This window comes from Rhinolophus ferrumequinum, chromosome 20 (assembly GCF_004115265.2).
Source record: "Rhinolophus ferrumequinum isolate MPI-CBG mRhiFer1 chromosome 20, mRhiFer1_v1.p, whole genome shotgun sequence".
In the NCBI taxonomy this organism is placed as follows: domain Eukaryota; kingdom Metazoa; phylum Chordata; class Mammalia; order Chiroptera; family Rhinolophidae; genus Rhinolophus; species Rhinolophus ferrumequinum.
Window position 1 is genome coordinate 53,192,139 of NC_046303.1, and position 19,053 is coordinate 53,211,191.

Genomic DNA, 19,053 nt, shown 5'->3' on the forward strand with positions numbered 1-19,053 from the left:
AATCTCACTTATACCCACTGTGTGATCCCAGGTAAGCGACTTAGTCTTTAAAGTCTCTGTTTCCTTCTCTGTAATGATTATCACCAATACCTAACAAAGAGGGCTAGTGCCAGGATGAAAAATAATGTATGAAAAACAAGTAGGAAGCATCCAATAAATAGTGCCAGCAGAGTTGGCCTCTTAAGATCAAAGCAATGTAATGAAACATTACCTTTATGGAAGCTTCTAAGTTTCTCTTTCTCTCCAGGAAGGAAAAGGATTGTATTTTTCTTCATACTTCTAGTTATACCCTAACTCCTGCATTTTCTTTTAGTAATCTATTCCAATTTGTGTGGCCAATTATGTTTTAGGTATTTATACACCTATTTCTTTTGCCAATAATTATGCAATACAAGTATATATGATTTTCACAGTTGTCAGTGTCTGAAAATCAATATAATTAAATCTAGTTAAATAACATTTTTTCTAATGCAGCTTATTATTTAAAGTATATTCAGTATTTATATTGAATCCGAGTTGTTTCATGAAGTAGCTTAAATCTCTGCTTTCTCTTTTCTTATTCAATATATATAGGTATATATATTAAGTTTAATTTTTTAAAGATTAATGCACCAAAATCATTAAACTAATACTATCAAAGATAGGGCTATTTTTATAGTTTACCTAAAAGAATTGCAGTTTTAGGGATAGAAGGTAATAGAAATGTTATCTCTCATGTTCTCTTTTTCTGAGGGAATAAATGGAAAAGAAGTCAATCCCTGGGATGATTTTGTAGGTACAATAAGCTAGTCTACCTGGGCTTACAATTGATTCTGGAATTAACAGATACATGTCTACACTGACAATTAGAAAGAGTTATATGGTCTCCATTAGGATATTACTGCTTATATAATCTTGATTCTTGACAAGCAAAAACCTTTTTGAATTTTTGTTGGTTTTTCTGAACTGCTTGGTTGAACTCTAGAGGGTAAGCAGGACCCCAGTATCCTAAAAAATAAAAAATGTTTATTTCCTTTGGAAGAAATATATCATTCTTAGATTTTTAGATATCTTAGATTCATCTCTCTATAACTGTGTAGACAGAGAACAGCTCTTAAAAAAAACTATTTTACTTTCCTCTCAAATTTCTCCTCCTACGTAGCTTAATGCATAAGCCCTAGCTTGCTTTAGAGACTCCTAAGTGAGATTGCAGCCTAGTAATTTTTTTTTTACTGAGTTTTGTCTGAGGAAGAAAAGTTTTAATTGATTATTGTCGTATCCAGTTCCTTGATGGTACTTTACCACATCCAGGTCCAATAAAATATTGATGAAATGGTAAAACTGTAAACTATCTCATGATTCAGTAACTCAACTGTAAAGCTTTTGTCTAGTAACAATATTTAGAAAAGCAACTCAATAGGCTAGAGGGGGAAGACTGACACACAAATATCCATCACATTTTATTAAGCAAATTAAAAATAGATTTAATCTTTAATGTGTGTCCCTACAGAAGAAAATTTATTGGATTCAATTGTTGATTGTGTGCTCAACAGATAGGCTAATTAATTTAAGCAGATGCTTGATTCATATTAATTTGGATTCCATGTCTATTATAGTTATCTTTGGTTGACAATCTAGCCTTCACTTAGCACAGTCAAATGACAATAAGGATGTTCACTTACTGGTAGAGGGACAGCATGGCACCCTGGAAGGAACCCTGAACCACAGGTGGAAATCTAATGGTGGATTCTAATGTTCAGCAGACCACATGGCGTTGGGCCAGTCATTTACTTCTCACCATCATGTCAGGCACATCCCATGAATCAGGGGACCAGATGAAATAGCTCCTTAAGCACATTTCCAAAGTAGCACCTAACTAACAATTGCTTGAAGTCAAAATGATAATTGATGGTTAAAAACACTTTAGGGAATTAAAAAGACTGATATTCCCAAGTGTTGACAATGATGTGGAGTGACTGGAATTCTCATACATTGCTGATGAGAATATAAAATGCTACAACCTCTTTGGAAATCAGTTCGGTAGTTTTTTAAAAGCTAAATATGCGTTTACAGTATGATCAAGTAATTGCCACAATTCCACTCCTAAGTATTTACATGAGAGAAATGAAAACACAGGTCCACATAAAGGTTTGAAAATGACTGTTTATAATAGCTTTATTCATAATAGCCCCGAAATGGAAATAACCCAAGTGTGCATCAACTGATTAATGGATAAATAATCTATGGTATAGATATAGATATAGATATTATTCAGCGCTAAAAAAGGAATAAGCTACTGATATATGCAATAAAATGGATAAATTTCAAAAATAGTACCCAAGCAAAAGAAGCCAGATACAAAAAGAGTACATACTGGATGATTCCATTTCTAGAATAATCCCAAACGAGTCCATCATGACAGAAAGCAGAGCAGTGGCTGTCTGGGTCAGGAGTTGAGGGAAAATTGATTGCAAAGGGGATCAGGTAACTTTGTTGGAAAATGGGAAGTTTCCGTATCTTGATTGTGATGGTGGTTTCACAGGTGTGTATACATTTGACAAAACTCATCAAACTGTGTGCTTGAAATGGGTTGTACTTTATTATGTGTAAATTATATCTTAATAAATTTCAGTGAAAGAAATGAACACACGCGCGCACGCACACATACACACACACACACACACACACACTGGGAAAACAATGGCAAATGTGAACTCAAAACACCCCAGGCTGGCTCTCAGACCCTGGGAAGGTAATTAAAGATGGGCATCTGTTTTGTAGTTGGCTCTCACACCAACACTCTAGCCCTGACCCGACTCTACTCCCTGGATGAGCTCCTTTTATAAAAAGTTCCTACACCTCTGTGAGCGTGATGATGGCTATGAAAGCACTTTGTAAGCCAGAAAGTGCTATGTCCAATCAACAAAGGTGGCAGGTGGCCACTGCTGAGGCCAATCATGTGCCTGCTCAGAGTCCTGGCCTGCCCTTTGTGTCACCTTTCTAGGAAGGCAAGACACAGATCAATAGAGATTTCTCCTGGGCCTCTAAGTACCTGGCACCTGTAGTCATGACCCTTTCCTCTCTCCTTCCTCTCCTCAGCCTAGCTCCTCTCCCTTCTCAGAAAAGTCCTCTGATAACCTATGAAGGAGTCATGAGTAAATGGACATGGTCTTCCTTGAGGCACACAAAATGTTTTAAATTTAGTTCTTACTGTGGCATTGTGACTAAGAGCTAGAGTCCACGATCAGACTTCATATGTGCAGAGACCTGCTCCCCCACACCTGCTGGAACCTACAAAACCTCTGCCTCTCAATGCCGCAGCTTCCTTGTTTGTAAAAAAGGATTCAAAATATACTGACTTCTCAGGCTGACCTGAGAATTAAGTGAGAGAGGTCCTGAAAGCCCTGAACAGAGTGCGGATACAGAATAGGAGAGTGACAACCGAGACCTACAAATATGAATAGATGTTTCTGTCCTGACTGCCCTAATTTCTCTCTTAATTTTCTGTAGGATATTAGAGAGCATTTTTCCCGACTCCCCAGTAGTACACCCAGACTCTTTGGTCTGGGAAAGCAGAAAGTTTCCATATTACACTCAAACTAAACTGGAGCTTTCCTAAAATTACCAGTTACATAAGACAAATGATTGGGCACAGCCACACTGTTGTGATTGAGTTTTGCATTCTGAGTTAATTGTAAGCATTATATTTTATCTTTCCATACTTGAGAAGCCTGTCGAATACACTGTAATTGTTTGAACAGGCAGAAAGGGTCTACCTACAAGTCATGGTCGGGAAATGTAGAAAATTGGGTGCTCCAGCAAGCCAACTAGGGAATTAATAATATATTTAGAATTACTAATAAAATGCCTGTCAGGCAAGCAATAACATATTATATACAAAAAAAAAAAAAAAAGTCCTGCCTGTTGGGTAGGGTATTCACGCTTTCTGAGAAGTATATATTTGTGGAAATAAAATGATATTCCCAGATGCAACTCCTATTCCCCAACATTTCCCCTAATGTTTCATTCATTTGTATATTTTTACATCCCCCTGTGTAGCTCCACCAACCCTCCCAGACGTCAGTGGGTCAAGCGGCCTCCCAAGGCAGTCTTCTGCACCTGGCCCACAGCCACGCATCCATGTGTCAGAGCCCCATTCGGCAGGCTTCTTCTTCCTCCTCCTCATCCTCTTCTTCTTCAGCTTTGAGCGTGGGCCAGTTAGTCAGCAGTAAGTATCCTTTCCGGCTCGTTAAATCATGGTGGTCTTCTTGTCGCCTGTTTGCAATGCCTTCTCTCTCTCTCTCCCTCCCTCTTTCTCTCTCTTTTTCTCTCCTACCCTACCTCCCTCTCTCTCTCTTATTTTCTCCACATCAAATAGGCATTTCCTGGCCCTGCTAGGCCAGTATTGGGATGAAGTCCATGCCCCGGGCCAGATGACTCCTTTGGGGTGCAGGCCCCCTGATGAATACCCCCTGATGAACGCCTGTAGAGACTGGTTTCCATCTCAAGTGCTTTGATGTGCTGAGTCAGTCCTGCCACTCCAGGAGGAACTGATCAGCTGACATGAGCCACATAGCTCAGTGCTGAAATAACCAACAACAGGCACTCAGCCCGCAGGTCAAGCTGCTTTTCTGGTGTTTGAAGTCCCCTGCTATTCTATTTGTAGATGTTAGAGGAAATAAGAGAGAATGCCTGTGGACAGTTAGGTTGTGTGCACAAGGAGCTGCCTCCAGTGGCGTATGGGGGGAGCTGCATGGGCTGGAATCCAGCAGGAAATCTCTGGACAACCATTCATAAAATACAATACACCTGCAAGTCTGCTTCCCTGAGTAGGCCATATGCATACAATTTTTCAAAATGGTACTTGCCCCTAGGTGAAGACAGCATATATATCACATGTAAATGAAAACATATTAAGATGAATGGGACAATGGGCTAATTTAATGTTAGTTACTCATGTTTAGTACAATTTTTACTTATATATAAAAAGCAGAACATGTGCACAGACTGTGATTGTCCAAAGGCCAAAAATCCAGTAGTTATGGATTTAAAGGGCTAAAGCACTGCATAGGAATCTGTGCCATAAAACAAGGACACATGTGAGTATCTATGTTCGGTCAAGTGTCATGAACGGACTGTTATAACAGGAATCATAGGGATCCTCACATATCATGGGGCAAATCTGGTAATGCACAACAAACAGGGGGGATGCCATGTCCTCTCCCGACAAGCAACTCCTCCTCAAAAGAACATGGATGAGATGTGATCAAACAATATGGTGAATGTTTAAATAAAAAAAAATTATTATAGTAAAAGACACATTGACATTAATCCTCCTCAAAATACTCCCCCTTGCTTTGATTCGAACACACTTATCCCATTGTTCTTGCCACTTTGTGAAGCAGTTCTGGAAGTCCTCTTTCATGAGTGTCTTTAGTTGCGCTGTCGTGGCTGCCTCAATGTCCTGAATCAATTCAAAACGTTTTCCTTTCATGGTCATTTTGACTTCAGGGAAGAGCCAGAAGTTGCACAGTGCCAGATCTGGTGAAAAGGGTGGATGAGGACACACCATAATGTTTTTATTTGACAGAAATTGCCGTACCAGAATCAATGTATGAGCCTTTCCGTTGTGATCACAAAATATGATGAATGCTGCTGCCAAGGGCCATCCAACGGAAAGGCAGGGATCTTCAATACAGGCAGCTCTGCATCGAACCTTAGTAACAGTATGTGACAAGTTTCAACTTGTTCGGTACAGTCAGTTGGGTGTGAACTATAGTTGAGAGAAGGTGTGTTTTAAAGTGTGAGTAAATCATCCTCCATCATGACAACGCTCCATGTCACACATTGTTTCTGGTATACGGCAATTTCTGTCAAATAAAAACATTACGGTGTGTCCTCATCCACCTTATTCACCAGCTCTGGCACAATGCGACTTCTGGCTCTTCCCCAAAGTCAAAATGATTCAGGACATCAAGGCAGCCATGACAGCACAACTAAAGACCCTCACAAAAGAGGACTTCCAGAACTGCTTCAGGAAGTGGCAAGAATGATGAGACAAGTATATTCGAAGTGAGGGGGAGTATTTTGAGGGAGATTAATGGCAATGTGTCTTCTACTGTTCAATTTTTTTTTATTTTAATATTCACCATATTGTTTAGATCACACCCCGTATGCATACACATGTTGGTTAGTATATATGTGTGTTATATATATGTATATCTATACACATATTTGTTTATAGATATACATATATTCAATTATATGGCTAATTCAGGCAGGAAAGATGATTGTGGAATGCATGAGAAAATGAAGGATTGTGGTAGGATATTAAAATACCCAAGTACTTCAGTCGATTATGCTCTTGATGCTCTTGATCTTAAGATGGGAAACAGGAAACAGAGTTTCAGGATATATATGGAGTTTGCCATTGACCTGTTTTTTTAGGTTGTTTAGGTACACAACCTCTCTCATTTGGGTCAGAAACTCTAGTCTTACTTAAATAAAATCATGGATAAATTAATTTTATTATAGACAGATGTTTCCCAGTAAAAGAACTCCTCATAGGTTTGTTGTGGGAAAAAATTCAAACTTTGTTCCAATTCAATATTCTGCATAAGTTTCTATAAAATATCCTATTTCTAAATAACAGCAAGTTCATACATTTAGGATAGGCTGTTAAGCTTTGGTCCTGAAAGAAAAGGAAATGAGATCAAACATCTTATGGAGAATAAGTTAAATATGAAATAAAAGTACAACCACTCCCACAAATACAGTATTTTACAAAAGGTAAGCACTCAATACATGTTGGATGGTTAGAGGGAGAAATGACTACCTGGACGGACACACAGAAGGATGACAGGACTGGGTTCTCTCTGGTCAGGTGTCTCAAGCTGGGCAGGGAAGGATTTTTCCTTTCTCAGAAATCAGTAACAGAGCTACTTAATGGGCCAGATGGAACTTCAATTGCACAGTGGCCAATGGGGCAACTAAGGCCAATGGGGAATGAGTGAACCAGATTACATATCCTTGATATAAAGTATAAAGAACTGAGGAGAGAGACTCCTATACCACAGGCACTTGAAGCAGGAAACTCCACAGTCACATGCAAAGCCTGAAGGAGGAACCTTCCCTGAAAGATATGAAGGGTCTAACAGTACCACCGGGCATCAGACTTTACACAAACCCTTTGCTGAACTTAGAGTTAACACAGATTTTGAGCATGTTGTTTAGTTAATTTCCATCTGTCTCAAAACCCAGCTACAGACTGAAAAGTACATGGAGTATTTTCTGATGCTGAGTACCCCCAACAAACCTCCATCTGAGCCTTCATTTGTGGAGTTTTCAAAGCATTTTCAATATTTTATTCATTTTAATACTCACAGTACACTATTATGAATCCTTGTTTTCAGATATTGAGGCTGGCATCAATAGATCCTGAAAAGTACCACCCATCTTGACCATCGTAAGTCAGAGGAACCAGATTCAGTCTTAGCTGAGAGACCATGATCCCTGGATGACAAATCTAATGGGTGACAAAGCCAGGATGATATCCAAAGAAGTCTGACTCAGTGGGTCACACACACTCTATACACCACAGCAGCCAGAAAGCACGAGGTGCTTACATACAAATTTTATCCAGTGAAATTTAAGTGACAAAATGTATCAAATTACCTGAATAGACTTCGAGTCATTTTTTAAAGCCTGGGCCCATGCCTTACAATTAAAGCATAGGCTTTTCTCTGGGTCAATATGAAGAGAAAAACAAGACATCTTGCATATTATTAAATATACATTCAAGCATAAAATATTCAATTAAAATCATTTTTGTCCGAGATTAAACTTCACTAAATCTGTAGATAGGCTAATGTGGGGAGACTTAACCCCATACTTCAGATGTTGTTATGCAGATTAAATTACAGGGAAAAAGAAGGGTCAAAGTCTGTCAACATAGAAATGAAATCCATTTATTGAGTACCATGTACATACCAGGCACAGGGATAGAAATGAAGAAAGCTGAAATAAGCAAGATGTTCGTTCTGCCCTGGGGGAGGTCATGAACTGGTTACAAAGAAACACAAGGGATAAAACAAAACAAATGCTATGATCTACACAGGTACGGGGACAATGACTATATAATAGATGGTTATCTCAGTTTTAGAAGTTGAGACAGAACAGAAGGATTGCTATAACAGCTCATCCTTGAATTGAGTTGGATGGTTAATGGAAAAACAAATCCATCCAGTAGGCCAAGGTCATAGTTTTAACCAGGTCCAACTGGATTTGAACCTGTGGTCAAAACCTTGGTCAATGAACCCTCCTTCGTCATGGTCAAAGTCTCTCCCGTTAGCACTGGGCAACCTACCACCGTTTCAGATGAAATGGAGTGGGTGGATGATCCAAAAATCTCCCCACTCCAAGCAAAAGGAGGCAGAGTTAATGTGTTGGCAATGATAACAGGATTTTCATGTGCAAAGAACACCACCTCTGGGCTCAGAATTACCAAATATGCACACACATTGAAACATCTACATAGTACAGTTCATAGCACCTACACAGCTTGCCATGTGTTAAACCTTTCTCCACAGTCATCAGAGGTAAATGTAGTTTCTATAAGCAATGCTTTTGAAATGAAAGAGTCAAACAAATGACATATGTCCCAAATTGGCTCAAGATTTACACAGTACTGTTTAAAAATAGGTAATTTGGGATTTTTTATTCTTTGCTGGGTTTGGTTCGGTTTTTCTTAAAGCCCTGGCCTATGAACTTCATTCTTAGTCAGCAAAGCACTGATAGTTGCTACCAGGAAAACCAAAACTATAAAAAGAGCATAAAGATCATGACGATAGCTTAGAGCACAGTGGAACCCTGACTCACATGAGCACAATTCACACCATTTTCCAAAACCCAGTGAAGTCACCAGATCACAAGCAAGCTGTTCTCCTAAATCACACTGCACACTCCCAAATGGTTTCTTTGGGCTCAGAACTATTTGGTAAATATGCCCGTTATTTGCTGTGAGACTAGCACTAAAAAGCAGATGGATGTTTACATAAGGCAGTTAATTCATGCTTGAAAGAGGCATGTGTCTCCTATAACAATCCCAGAGGCAGAGGCTGTAGAAGGGTGACGCTGAAACATGTGACTAGCCTGCAACCCACTTAGCAACCCCTTATACTGATACCCAGGCTAACACTTGGAAGGAGCTAAATTTACATAACCAGACACAACAAAACATCAGTCTTGTTCAGTCTTGAGTACTCAGTTCAGGATGGGATCAGGGACCATGTGACCAGACTCTGCAGAGCAGGTTTGTTTTTACACAATTTGCATTTAGCTCCCATTAAAATCTTTTTACTTTTCAGCGCATACATTCCAGGTTGATTCGGGAAAAGTCATCACTATACTTACAAGTCATTGCCAACTTTAAATGTCAGTTTATTCCCAATCTCCAGGCCGGTTAGTCCCCACACAGGGTGATCGTCTGGCTCCTCTAGCAGGGATCAGATTCAGGGCGAAACCTGGCAATCACCGCTATTGCTTTCCGCCCCTGTGTTTAACATATTGGGCCGACTTAATTTGCAGCAAACTTCTGTAAAAGGTGCGACTTCATCCTCAGTGCAGAAAAACCCCAGCCTGGGTTGCCCTAGAGCTGGTGACAGGTGCTGGATCCACCTGGAGCAGGATCTGAGGGCTCCCTCTGAGATCCTCATCAAGGTGCCCTCAGATTCATCCTTAAAAATAACCCAACCTCCCTAGAGCCAGGAGAATGGAGATGGAAAGTCAGGCTGACCTATCCAGGGTGGAATGTCAACTTCTGAGCTAGACTGAGAGCTCAGGTGACATTCCAGGGAAGCTCTCATTTACCACACTCACCTCTTGTTTCCCCTCGTCAACCAAAAAAGCTTCGGTTTTCAAACATAATCCGTTCCGGAAGACCGTTCGAGTTCTGAAACGTTCAAAAACAGCTGACACCTAGGCCTCAGGGTCTTACACTCAGCAGAAGCCGCGTGACATGTTCGACTTCCGAGGCATGTTCTAAAACCGAAGCATTTACTTCTGGGTTTATAGCATTCGTAAACTGAAATGTTTGTCAACGGAGACATTTGAAAACCAAGGTACTACTGCATTCCTTAAGGAAAAAGAACTGTTCCAACAGTGGAAAAAAGCTCAGGAGTTTAAGTTAGAAACTTCAGGATCAAAAAAAGAAAAGATAGCATCAGCTTTTTTATTAATTCAAAACATCTTATAGACACCCTCTAATGAATTCTGTCAATGTGTGAAGACAAGTCACACAGGTGGTAACAAGGGTGAAACCAGTATTTGTCCGTGGGTGAGCTCCTTCTTTGGATGGAGAGACTTTTGTGGTCTTAAGCCCCACAGAGCCAATCCATAATAATGCATTTTGCCGTCTGATATTATGGATAAGAACATTATTATAAGAAAACCAGTCAGCTCACCTCCAGCAATCAACAAATTACACAAACAGAGATGCTGATTTCCCCTCCTGGGCCTTGGTCCAACAGACCATCAACCTGCTTAGATTTCACAAGAATTCCTGTCTTATCAGCTCTATAAGTAGAACCAGGGAAAAGACAAGAGTGGGAAATGTGTGCGAGGAGGCAGAAGGAACTCAGCCTCCTGGTGTAATGAAAGTCTGTGTGGGGCCTCAGGGAAGCCACCGGGCTCAGTGGGGCAGGCGCCCACCTCTCTGAGCTTCAGACTGAAGTCTGAAAACAGCCCTGCTCGGTGCACAGAGCTGAGTCCATAGCTTTCTTTTCATCTCTGGTTATTGTCCATGATCTGGCAAAAAGCAACCTGCATGATCATATACACAGTTTTAGTCTCAAGGAACTAGGAAGGAGACAAATGATAAAGCCAGCCGAGAAAGAGGAAGAAATAAGCAGAATGGACCTGCCTAAAATGCAGCCCAAGTCATACAGCTGCCCAGTACACACTGCTAACGCAGGTGGCAGCACAGGCCGTGGGCCTGGAGTAGATGAGGAAAATCCTTCCAGATTAAAGACCACCCCGCATGTGCTGGTTAACTCACTTGATTCCCTTATATTTAGAGGTGGGTCTAATGTAAGGCAACAATTTTACTTCCCACAGGGGCTACTTAGCTTATCAAAGAGAAAAATCTCCCCCAACTCCAGACTGCACTGCCCCCCGACCCCAGAAAACTGGCATCCAGACATTTGCCACTTGCGTTATAATGTGGAGCTGGAGGTGGGGAAGGGCAAGGACAGGGTACCTGCCCAGGAGCCCCTCCTTGCTAGTCCCTTCTGGCCAACCGGTCTTACACAGGCAGTAGAGCAAGTTTTCTGTGTAGTGGAACCTGCTGAATAATAATGGTAAATGGGCCCAAAAAAGACAGTGGCATGCAGAGGGTGCCGTGCCCAGACTTGGTCATGACCGAGCTACAGAGAAGGCGTCTGTCTGTGGGGTCACAGATCCCTTGCAGCAGAATTGCTTGAGGTACTTGTTAAAGATGCACATCCCTGGGCCCCCCGTGACTCTTACACCTGCCAGATTAAGAAAACCATCATCCTAAAAGCCACATTGCTACAAGGAAAGCATCTGGGTTTCATTTTTTTACCTGCGGTTTTGAACTTCCACTGCCCACGCTGCCCTCTCTCTTGGAGAGAAACCAGGCCCCTCTTTCTGTGCCATTTTGTACCAAGTGTCCTGCTCTCTTCTAAACCAGTGTCTCAATCATTATTTTACTATCGTCCTCCCACCCCCACCCCACAAGGAGTCTTTTTAAACGTTTTTATCTGAATTGTCCTCCTGCCCCTGTGAAACGTTAATACCACAGATATACTGCACACCTGTTCTGTTTGGTGGGAAGGAGCCACACCACATACTATCTAAGGCTTTTCCACCTTCCCCACCATCCAGAACCAATTTCACCTCCTCGGGAATGCATGCTCTAGACGCAGGGTTGCAAACAGGCTCAGCAAAGCAGCCAGGCTGCAGAGGGCTGGAGATGAGCCAGGACGAGGAGCTGAGGGGAAGCCAGAGGCAGTTCCAGATGACTGCTTGCAGGTACACGCGCAGGCTGGGTGCAGCCAAATCTTCCCACATTTCAAAAGAACATGAAACATCTATATTTTTCTTCAGAAATGTCCTAATGTTTAAATGTTGGCAAGTAATTCAAAAAAACATGGAAACACTAGGAAAGCTGAGTTTTTATATGCAAGCTGCTCATTTGCAACTTCTGTTCTAGGAATGTTTAAAGAAAAAAATGAGAGAAGGGGGTCAAGGCCACCGTGTGTGTGGGTGTGACTTCCCAGAAGCCCCAGCAAACCCTTCACCCTGCTTCAGGTTATGTCACGGTGGGATTTAAGATCCAGAGGGCAGCCTCCATCAGGAATAACCCACAGTTTTTCATTAACCAGTTGTTGCTGGCTTTCTGGGGGGAAGTTTGGAAGAAAAAGCAGGGCTTTAATTCATCTTAACCAAACCGGTTTTATAGTCGCTCTCTACATGCATATAGGTTCACAGTGTCCTACACAGAGATATTCCCCAGTCCTGTTCCACCGTACCCGACTCCACCCTCCCAAACCCTTGCAGGCTTTGCTCCCGCCTGCACCTGTGGCCATCTACATGCTGTTCCCACTGACCAGAATATAGCCCCACCATTCTCTGAAAGCTGCCCAGTGGGTAAGAACCAGACGAATCCTCCCTCTTGTCCCCTCGCTCTTCTCTGTAATTTCCAGTATGGGTGTCATAACATCCGTCCTCGTTTATGCTGTGCCTGGTATTTTTCTCTAATTTTCTTTTTTGTAGTATTAGGCCCCAACTCCCTATAGACTGTAAACTCCATAGAGGCAGGAACCGCCTATTCTATTGTTCGTGCCCCCTCCCTCCACTCCTTGGGGCTCCCAGGAGTCACTTAAGAAATACTTACACACTGATTGCAGTGGTTATACCACTTTTCAGTCTTTCCATAATGAAATTATGACTGACGACATGTAAAAACCTTACAGGATTTTTTAAAATGTGAAGATAATTCTATTGAGTCCATTGGCCCTGTAGTGACAGAATCTGTACATGAAGCTCCAAACCCCCCCAAATTTTAACATTTTTATTTAACATCCTTGAAAAACTGGCCCTTGGGATGCAAACATTTTTTTCATGGTCACAAACGTGTCTGTAGCCCTGAGCCCAGAACAGTAGTGTCGCCCACCACTGTCCTTAGACAAGTGCTCAGATTTACTGAAATTGATGGGCTCCTGTGCAGAAGTAGGAAGAGAAAAACTTTTCACAGAAGTCCAAGGAATGAGGTGAAAAACAGTAGAGTCAGCTGCGGGGAGAGTGGCTTCACCCCAGGCAGGCCCCAGCAGCACTCCGAAACCGTCCACCGTCCCCTCCCCACGCCGTCTCCAGCTAGCTGTGTGCTTTCATCCACCCAGGGATCAGTGGCGCCGGGCGGGAGAGTTTCATCCTCCAGCTGTTGTATCATTTCCCCAGATAAGTCCTAAATTGACCAAGTTATCCGGCACCAAAGGAGCCTTCCTGCAGTAGGCATTTTTTATTATGTGCCCTTTCAAGGGACAAAGGCATCTGTGTCAGTAATCTGCTATGGGGTGGGGGGTGTATATTATTCTCACAGCTTCATGAGCACGCTCTTCTGAAGAGTTCATGTGAACATAAGAAATTAGGCAACATTACCATCTGTTAGCCTGGGTGATCAGGTGAAGGAAAAACATAAAATACCGTATTTTCTTCAAGGGAATTTTTAGCACTAACAATTCCAATTAAGATATTTCAAATTGAAATATTTTTGCACAGTATTTGAACATATTTCTGGGCAAAATGGAGTTGCCTTCCCCATCGTGGTGCCTTCCTGCACTGGCTACTTGTTAAGCCCTAAGGAACATGCTCACATGTTGTGGAAATGGCAGTGTGAGCCACCTGTGGTTTTATCTGGGATAGAAATGTCTGGAAGGACGCTTTCTACAGGTGTAATGAGTTGACGATGGGGGCGTGGTTGCCTACCTGGGAGACAAAGAGAACATTCTGCAATGTTGGTTTCCCTGTTGCTCTGCTGTTAAGAGAGCCACTGTCCTGTAAACCATAAGAAACAGAAACTACTCGAATGTGTGTTGACGTATTGATCCTATTTTTAAAAACCATCTCCACAGATCCTCAAACGGCAGCGGGTGAGGTGGATGGGGTTAATCTGGAGGAGATCCGAGAATTTGCCAAAGCTTTTAAAATCCGGCGCCTGTCCCTTGGCCTGACCCAGACTCAGGTGGGACAGGCTCTCAGTGCTACAGAGGGCCCCGCGTACAGCCAGTCAGCCATCTGCAGGTAACCCGCGCCCGCATGCTGTCACCTCTCCTGGCCGGCCTGGGCCTCGTGTGTCCTTTCGGCTCAGCTTTTCTTCTTCGGGTGGGCAAAGCTGGAGGGGTAAAGTGCTGGGACTAAGTTTGGGGTGGCTATATGTTGGAATTAGTGGTGTTGATGGAAATGAAGATGCTAAAGCAGATTTGCAGATCCTGGCTTGATAATTCCTTTCAACTCACGAAGAACTTCCAAGGCAGTCTTATTGGAAATACACGGCCCTGGGCCATGCTTTCCTCCTGGACCCACGAACCTATGCAGCTGAGAGCCATTGTCTCCTGCCTGCAGAGAGATGCCCTGAGCAAATGTAAAGCTGCCAGTCCCGATTGGCGTTAACACTCCCACTATTTCTGCCCAGGAATACCTACCAGGGTTTCCCAAGAAAACACACCTTAAAAAGAAAATGAGCTATCTTGTGATCTCAAAGGAATTTTTTAACTTGCCTTTTCAAACACAACTTTAAAAGCACATTTTTAAAAACAAGTAGCTGCTTTACATAGCTCAGAAAAGGGTAGTGGGAATCTGGCCTAACCTTGCTTAGCCCCCCCAAAACTAAATAAATAAATGACAGAATCGGCCTTGGTTGTGTTCAAGTTGATCTGGGTCAAGCCGTGAGGAGACCCCACGCATGCACGCGTTTGTGTGTCTGTGTGTGTGTGTGTTGCACTAATCCCTTGTTTATGCATGAGGTAACAAAGGCACTTCTGTAAGAGCTTTTTCCTCTTGGGCAATGCCTTATGAGTTCTCCGCCATCAGGAAAAGCCAAGAAACCAACTCTAAACTCATTTAAGTGGATTTTGTTCTTGGTGATCCATGAAATGCTGTCTTTTTATCTGCTCTTTATACTTTTAATGTATTCCCCAAAGGACGGAAGTGTACTTTTCCTGCAGTTTAAGACTAAGGTTATAAATAACATCAGTATGGGGTAGTAGCTTGCAGCTCACATTTTGCTCAATGATTTTCCATAAAACCCATTGATTGTTGTTAAATACAAAAAGCGCCATAGGACTCTCACTTCTATGGCCTCCCCTACTGTTTTTTCTTATAAGATACCTCCCTGTAGAAAATAACCTTTATTCAGTCTATACAGGGATACTTCTGCTGGGAAATTTGTTTCAAGGCTTGTATATGTTATTCCAAACAACATGTACAGCAGCATCAACACTAACAAGCAACATCAATGATATGAATACTGTTGCTCCCTGTTGGGAAACATTAAGTTTTTTTTCATCTTGACAGGCTTGTGATAAAAGCAGCCACAGGTTTTTAAGTTGTTGACAATTTGCTATTGTTGCTAAAGTCTTCTTTGTCTTATTTTTAGTCCTAAAATCTGATTTTTTTTGTTTTCTGTTTTGTTTGTTTGTTTGTTTAAGTGCTATCTAATGTGTTCACTAACACCAGTAGTGTTTCTTGGGCATTCCCAATCAAATACGTTAATTTCTATAGTCTTCCCCAGCAGAAGCCAAAAAAGAGCTATGGCTGAAATGAAAAGAGACCTTGGGAATTTACTATATAATAAAAGATGCCAGATGCCTTGTTTTTTTGGCCTTTCTCTAGCTTCTAGAGTTTCAGTGAGGTAGTTTTAGGAGCAAACTACCAAGAAAAAAAAAAGAAAGTCTTGAAAGAAACTAAGATGTGGCAAAGGAACAATTCAAGTTCATCTAAAGGGTGGGGAGGAATGTACATTTGAGCCTGACACCCAGCTCTCAGTTCTCCCTTCTTAGCTGCAGATTCCCAGGCGCTGCGTTGATGAGCCCATTCTTATTAGAAACACAGAGGGGAAAAACACCACCAATATGCTCACAAGAGTTTAAGCTTTAGGGCTTTTATAGTAAATAATGGTAAGATGTGGTATGTGGTAATTAACACGACAATGAGAGTTTGGGGGAAGCTTGCCACATATGTCAACCTCCTTAAATAACATTAAATGATTCATTCATTTTGTATTGAAAGCAAAATGTACTTCTTCTCTCTTTGACCAGTACTGGAAGTTGGGTTTTTTTGAAACAAACAAACAACTCCTTGAACTATGCTTGGAAGGGAATGCTATGGGAATCACATTAAAATTTGATACTATTTGCACTGCTTATCACAACACAAGATATCTAACATACACCTCCAAAAATAAGATTATGGCACATAAAGGAAGCTTATCCTTTTGTGTCCTTTTGCAAGCATCCTTATAAAACATACTCTGACTGACTAAAGCAGGTTCATTTTAGCTCTATGAAAACAGACTATTGTAATAAGATGCACTCTGCAGTCAGACGATTGTTTTTCAACAGCACTAAACTTTTAAAAAGAGAGGAGAATTCTATGTATCCCAAGTTGTCATACTGGAGGGTTGTGAATTTGGATTTAGAATAAACAAATGAATAAAAGCAATTGGTACATTTTCGTATTTCATTGAGAATGAGTATGAACTTGATACCAGGATGACCTCTTATAATACTCTATATAATTTTATTCGAGATGCTTCATATTTTTTTAAGTCAGTGTAGCAATTGATATCCGGAAGACCTCATTTACAGCATATAATATCATTCAAGTACAGTTTGCAGACATCACACATTAAATACAGCTTGATGCCCTACTATTACTGGACGGGATCTGGAAGGCACACGTGGCCTCAGCACATCGGGAAGGAGTGTTCACAGTAACTACAATGTGTCCAGCTATTTGAGTCCAACAGTAAAGTAGCAATGGGCCATGTTTTACCTGAAAAAGGAGCATGTTGCTAACTTACATATGGTGAAAATTGTTTGTTACCAGAGGGTGGGGTGGGGGGAAGAGTGAGAGAAAGAGGAAAGACAGAGACAGAGAGGAGATGTTAAAAATGAGACACAAAGAGATGAAAAGAGAGCGACGTAGAAACTTGTCCTAGTTGTCATAACTATTTTAACAGATGTACTATTTCTATAATAAAGTCAGTGTGTGTGGGGGGGGGAATTTAAGGAAAACCAAACGTAAAACATAAAAAGAATCATTTTAAATGAAAGAACATGACAGCTGTTGTCTTTGATGTCACTTCCGAGTGTTAATTTTTGCCTTATGGTTTCTAAAGATTGGGGAAATAGTGCTGGTATGATTAAAATCAAAGCTTAGATCTCAAGCGTTGACAGGAAAAAGATCTGCAAGTCGCTTTGTTTCCATTGTGATGGCCTGTGTGTGGTGCTGTGTCCACCTGCTCCCCAGCACCTGTGTGGGTGTGCTGGCTGCATGCACTGGCATGAAGCATGGGGAGGTGGGTGCTGGCCTGAGCGGGTGGCTACCTTGCAGCTGGCTGCTAATTTGGAGTGAATTCGCTCTGCCAGTCAGTCAGGCAGGCAGGCAGGCAGGCAGAAGCCCACCCTGGCAGAGGACTCAGTGTAAGACTGTTCTTTCTCAATTTTCCCCCCAGACACACCATCCTGAGAAGCCACTTTTTCCTACCACAGGAAGCCCAAGAGAACACTGTAGCTAGCAGTCTGACAGCCAAACTGAACCCTGGCCTTTTGTATCCTGCCAGGTTTGAAAAGCTGGACATCACCCCTAAAAGTGCCCAGAAGATCAAGCCGGTGCTTGAGCGGTGGATGGCTGAGGCTGAGGCCCGCCATCGAGCAGGTATGCAGAACCTGACCGACTTTATCGGGAGTGAACCGTCCAAAAAGCGCAAGCGGCGCACCTCCTTTACGCCCCAGGCCCTTGAGATCCTCAATGCCCACTTTGAGAAGAACACACACCCCTCGGGGCAGGAAATGACCGAAATTGCCGAGAAGCTGAACTATGACCGGGAAGTAGTTAGAGTTTGGTTCTGCAATAAGAGGCAAGCCCTGAAGAACACAATTAAACGCTTAAAACAGCACGAGCCAGCCTCGGCCCACCCCTTGCAGTCCTTAACAGACTCTCTGGAAGAAAACTCCTAAAGGGAAGGCCACCAACAATCAGAAGCAAACTCCACAGAAACGAAACTCCACCCCTGGGACTCCACCCAAAACAGAAAGATTAATTAATTAAAAATAACATTTAAAAAATAGCCCCAGTCATCCTCCTTGTAAGTAAAAGACTAAGAAAACTACCAAGTGGACACAATGGTTTATACATGTCCATTGGTTTTCCAAAAGGAAAAAAAAAATTTTTTTGAAAATTTTTAAACAAAGAATACACCACACTGCAGGTGTGTGGTAGGACAGTGCCCTCCCCCACCTATCTCCCCAAAGCCAGTTTTTTAAAGGACTTAAAGCGAACCAAATAACCACATACTTTTTTCTGTGTATTATGAAAATGTGAATACATTTCAAGGAAAAATAAAAACAACTAAACCAAAAAAACAAACAAAAAAAACCAACAAAAACTTTTATCTGTTCAAAGCGAATACAAGCCTGCCACCTGGAGGAGGGACTGAATTCTTTCAGGTTCTAAGTGCTGACTCACTATGAAACCTATTAACCAAAGTCAAAAACATGGCATTGCAAACGCGATCGTCAGTCTGCTCTTCTCTGCGTGTAAAGTTATGTTAAGAATTTTTACATTTGTACTTAACGGAAAACTAGAAAGCCCGATTTCTCCCATGTTTCCCATCTATTGTCACCACCTATGGGGTGGGTGCCATTGTTGAAGCCATTGCGTGAGGCTCACTATTGATTTTTATTTTGGGTGGATGGGGTTCCTTTTTCTTTTCTTTCAGTTTTTTGGGTTTTTTTTTTTTTTTTTGGAAGGGGGTGGGGAGGGCATCCTCGATCG

General features: G+C 41.8%; 1 protein-coding gene across 1 annotated transcript in view; it reads left to right on the forward strand.

Moving 5' to 3' along the window:
• POU6F2 (POU class 6 homeobox 2) overlaps positions 1-18,665 on the forward strand; it is a 461,828-nt gene extending 443,163 nt beyond the window's left edge. The window contains exons 8-10 of the mRNA XM_033088902.1: positions 4,039-4,207; positions 14,130-14,298; positions 17,732-18,665. Of these exons, the coding sequence (XP_032944793.1) occupies positions 4,039-4,207; positions 14,130-14,298; positions 17,732-18,236 (843 nt within the window). The 3' untranslated portion in view covers positions 18,237-18,665. The remainder of the gene's footprint in view (positions 1-4,038; positions 4,208-14,129; positions 14,299-17,731) is intronic.
• The last annotated feature ends 388 nt before the right edge of the window (positions 18,666-19,053 follow it).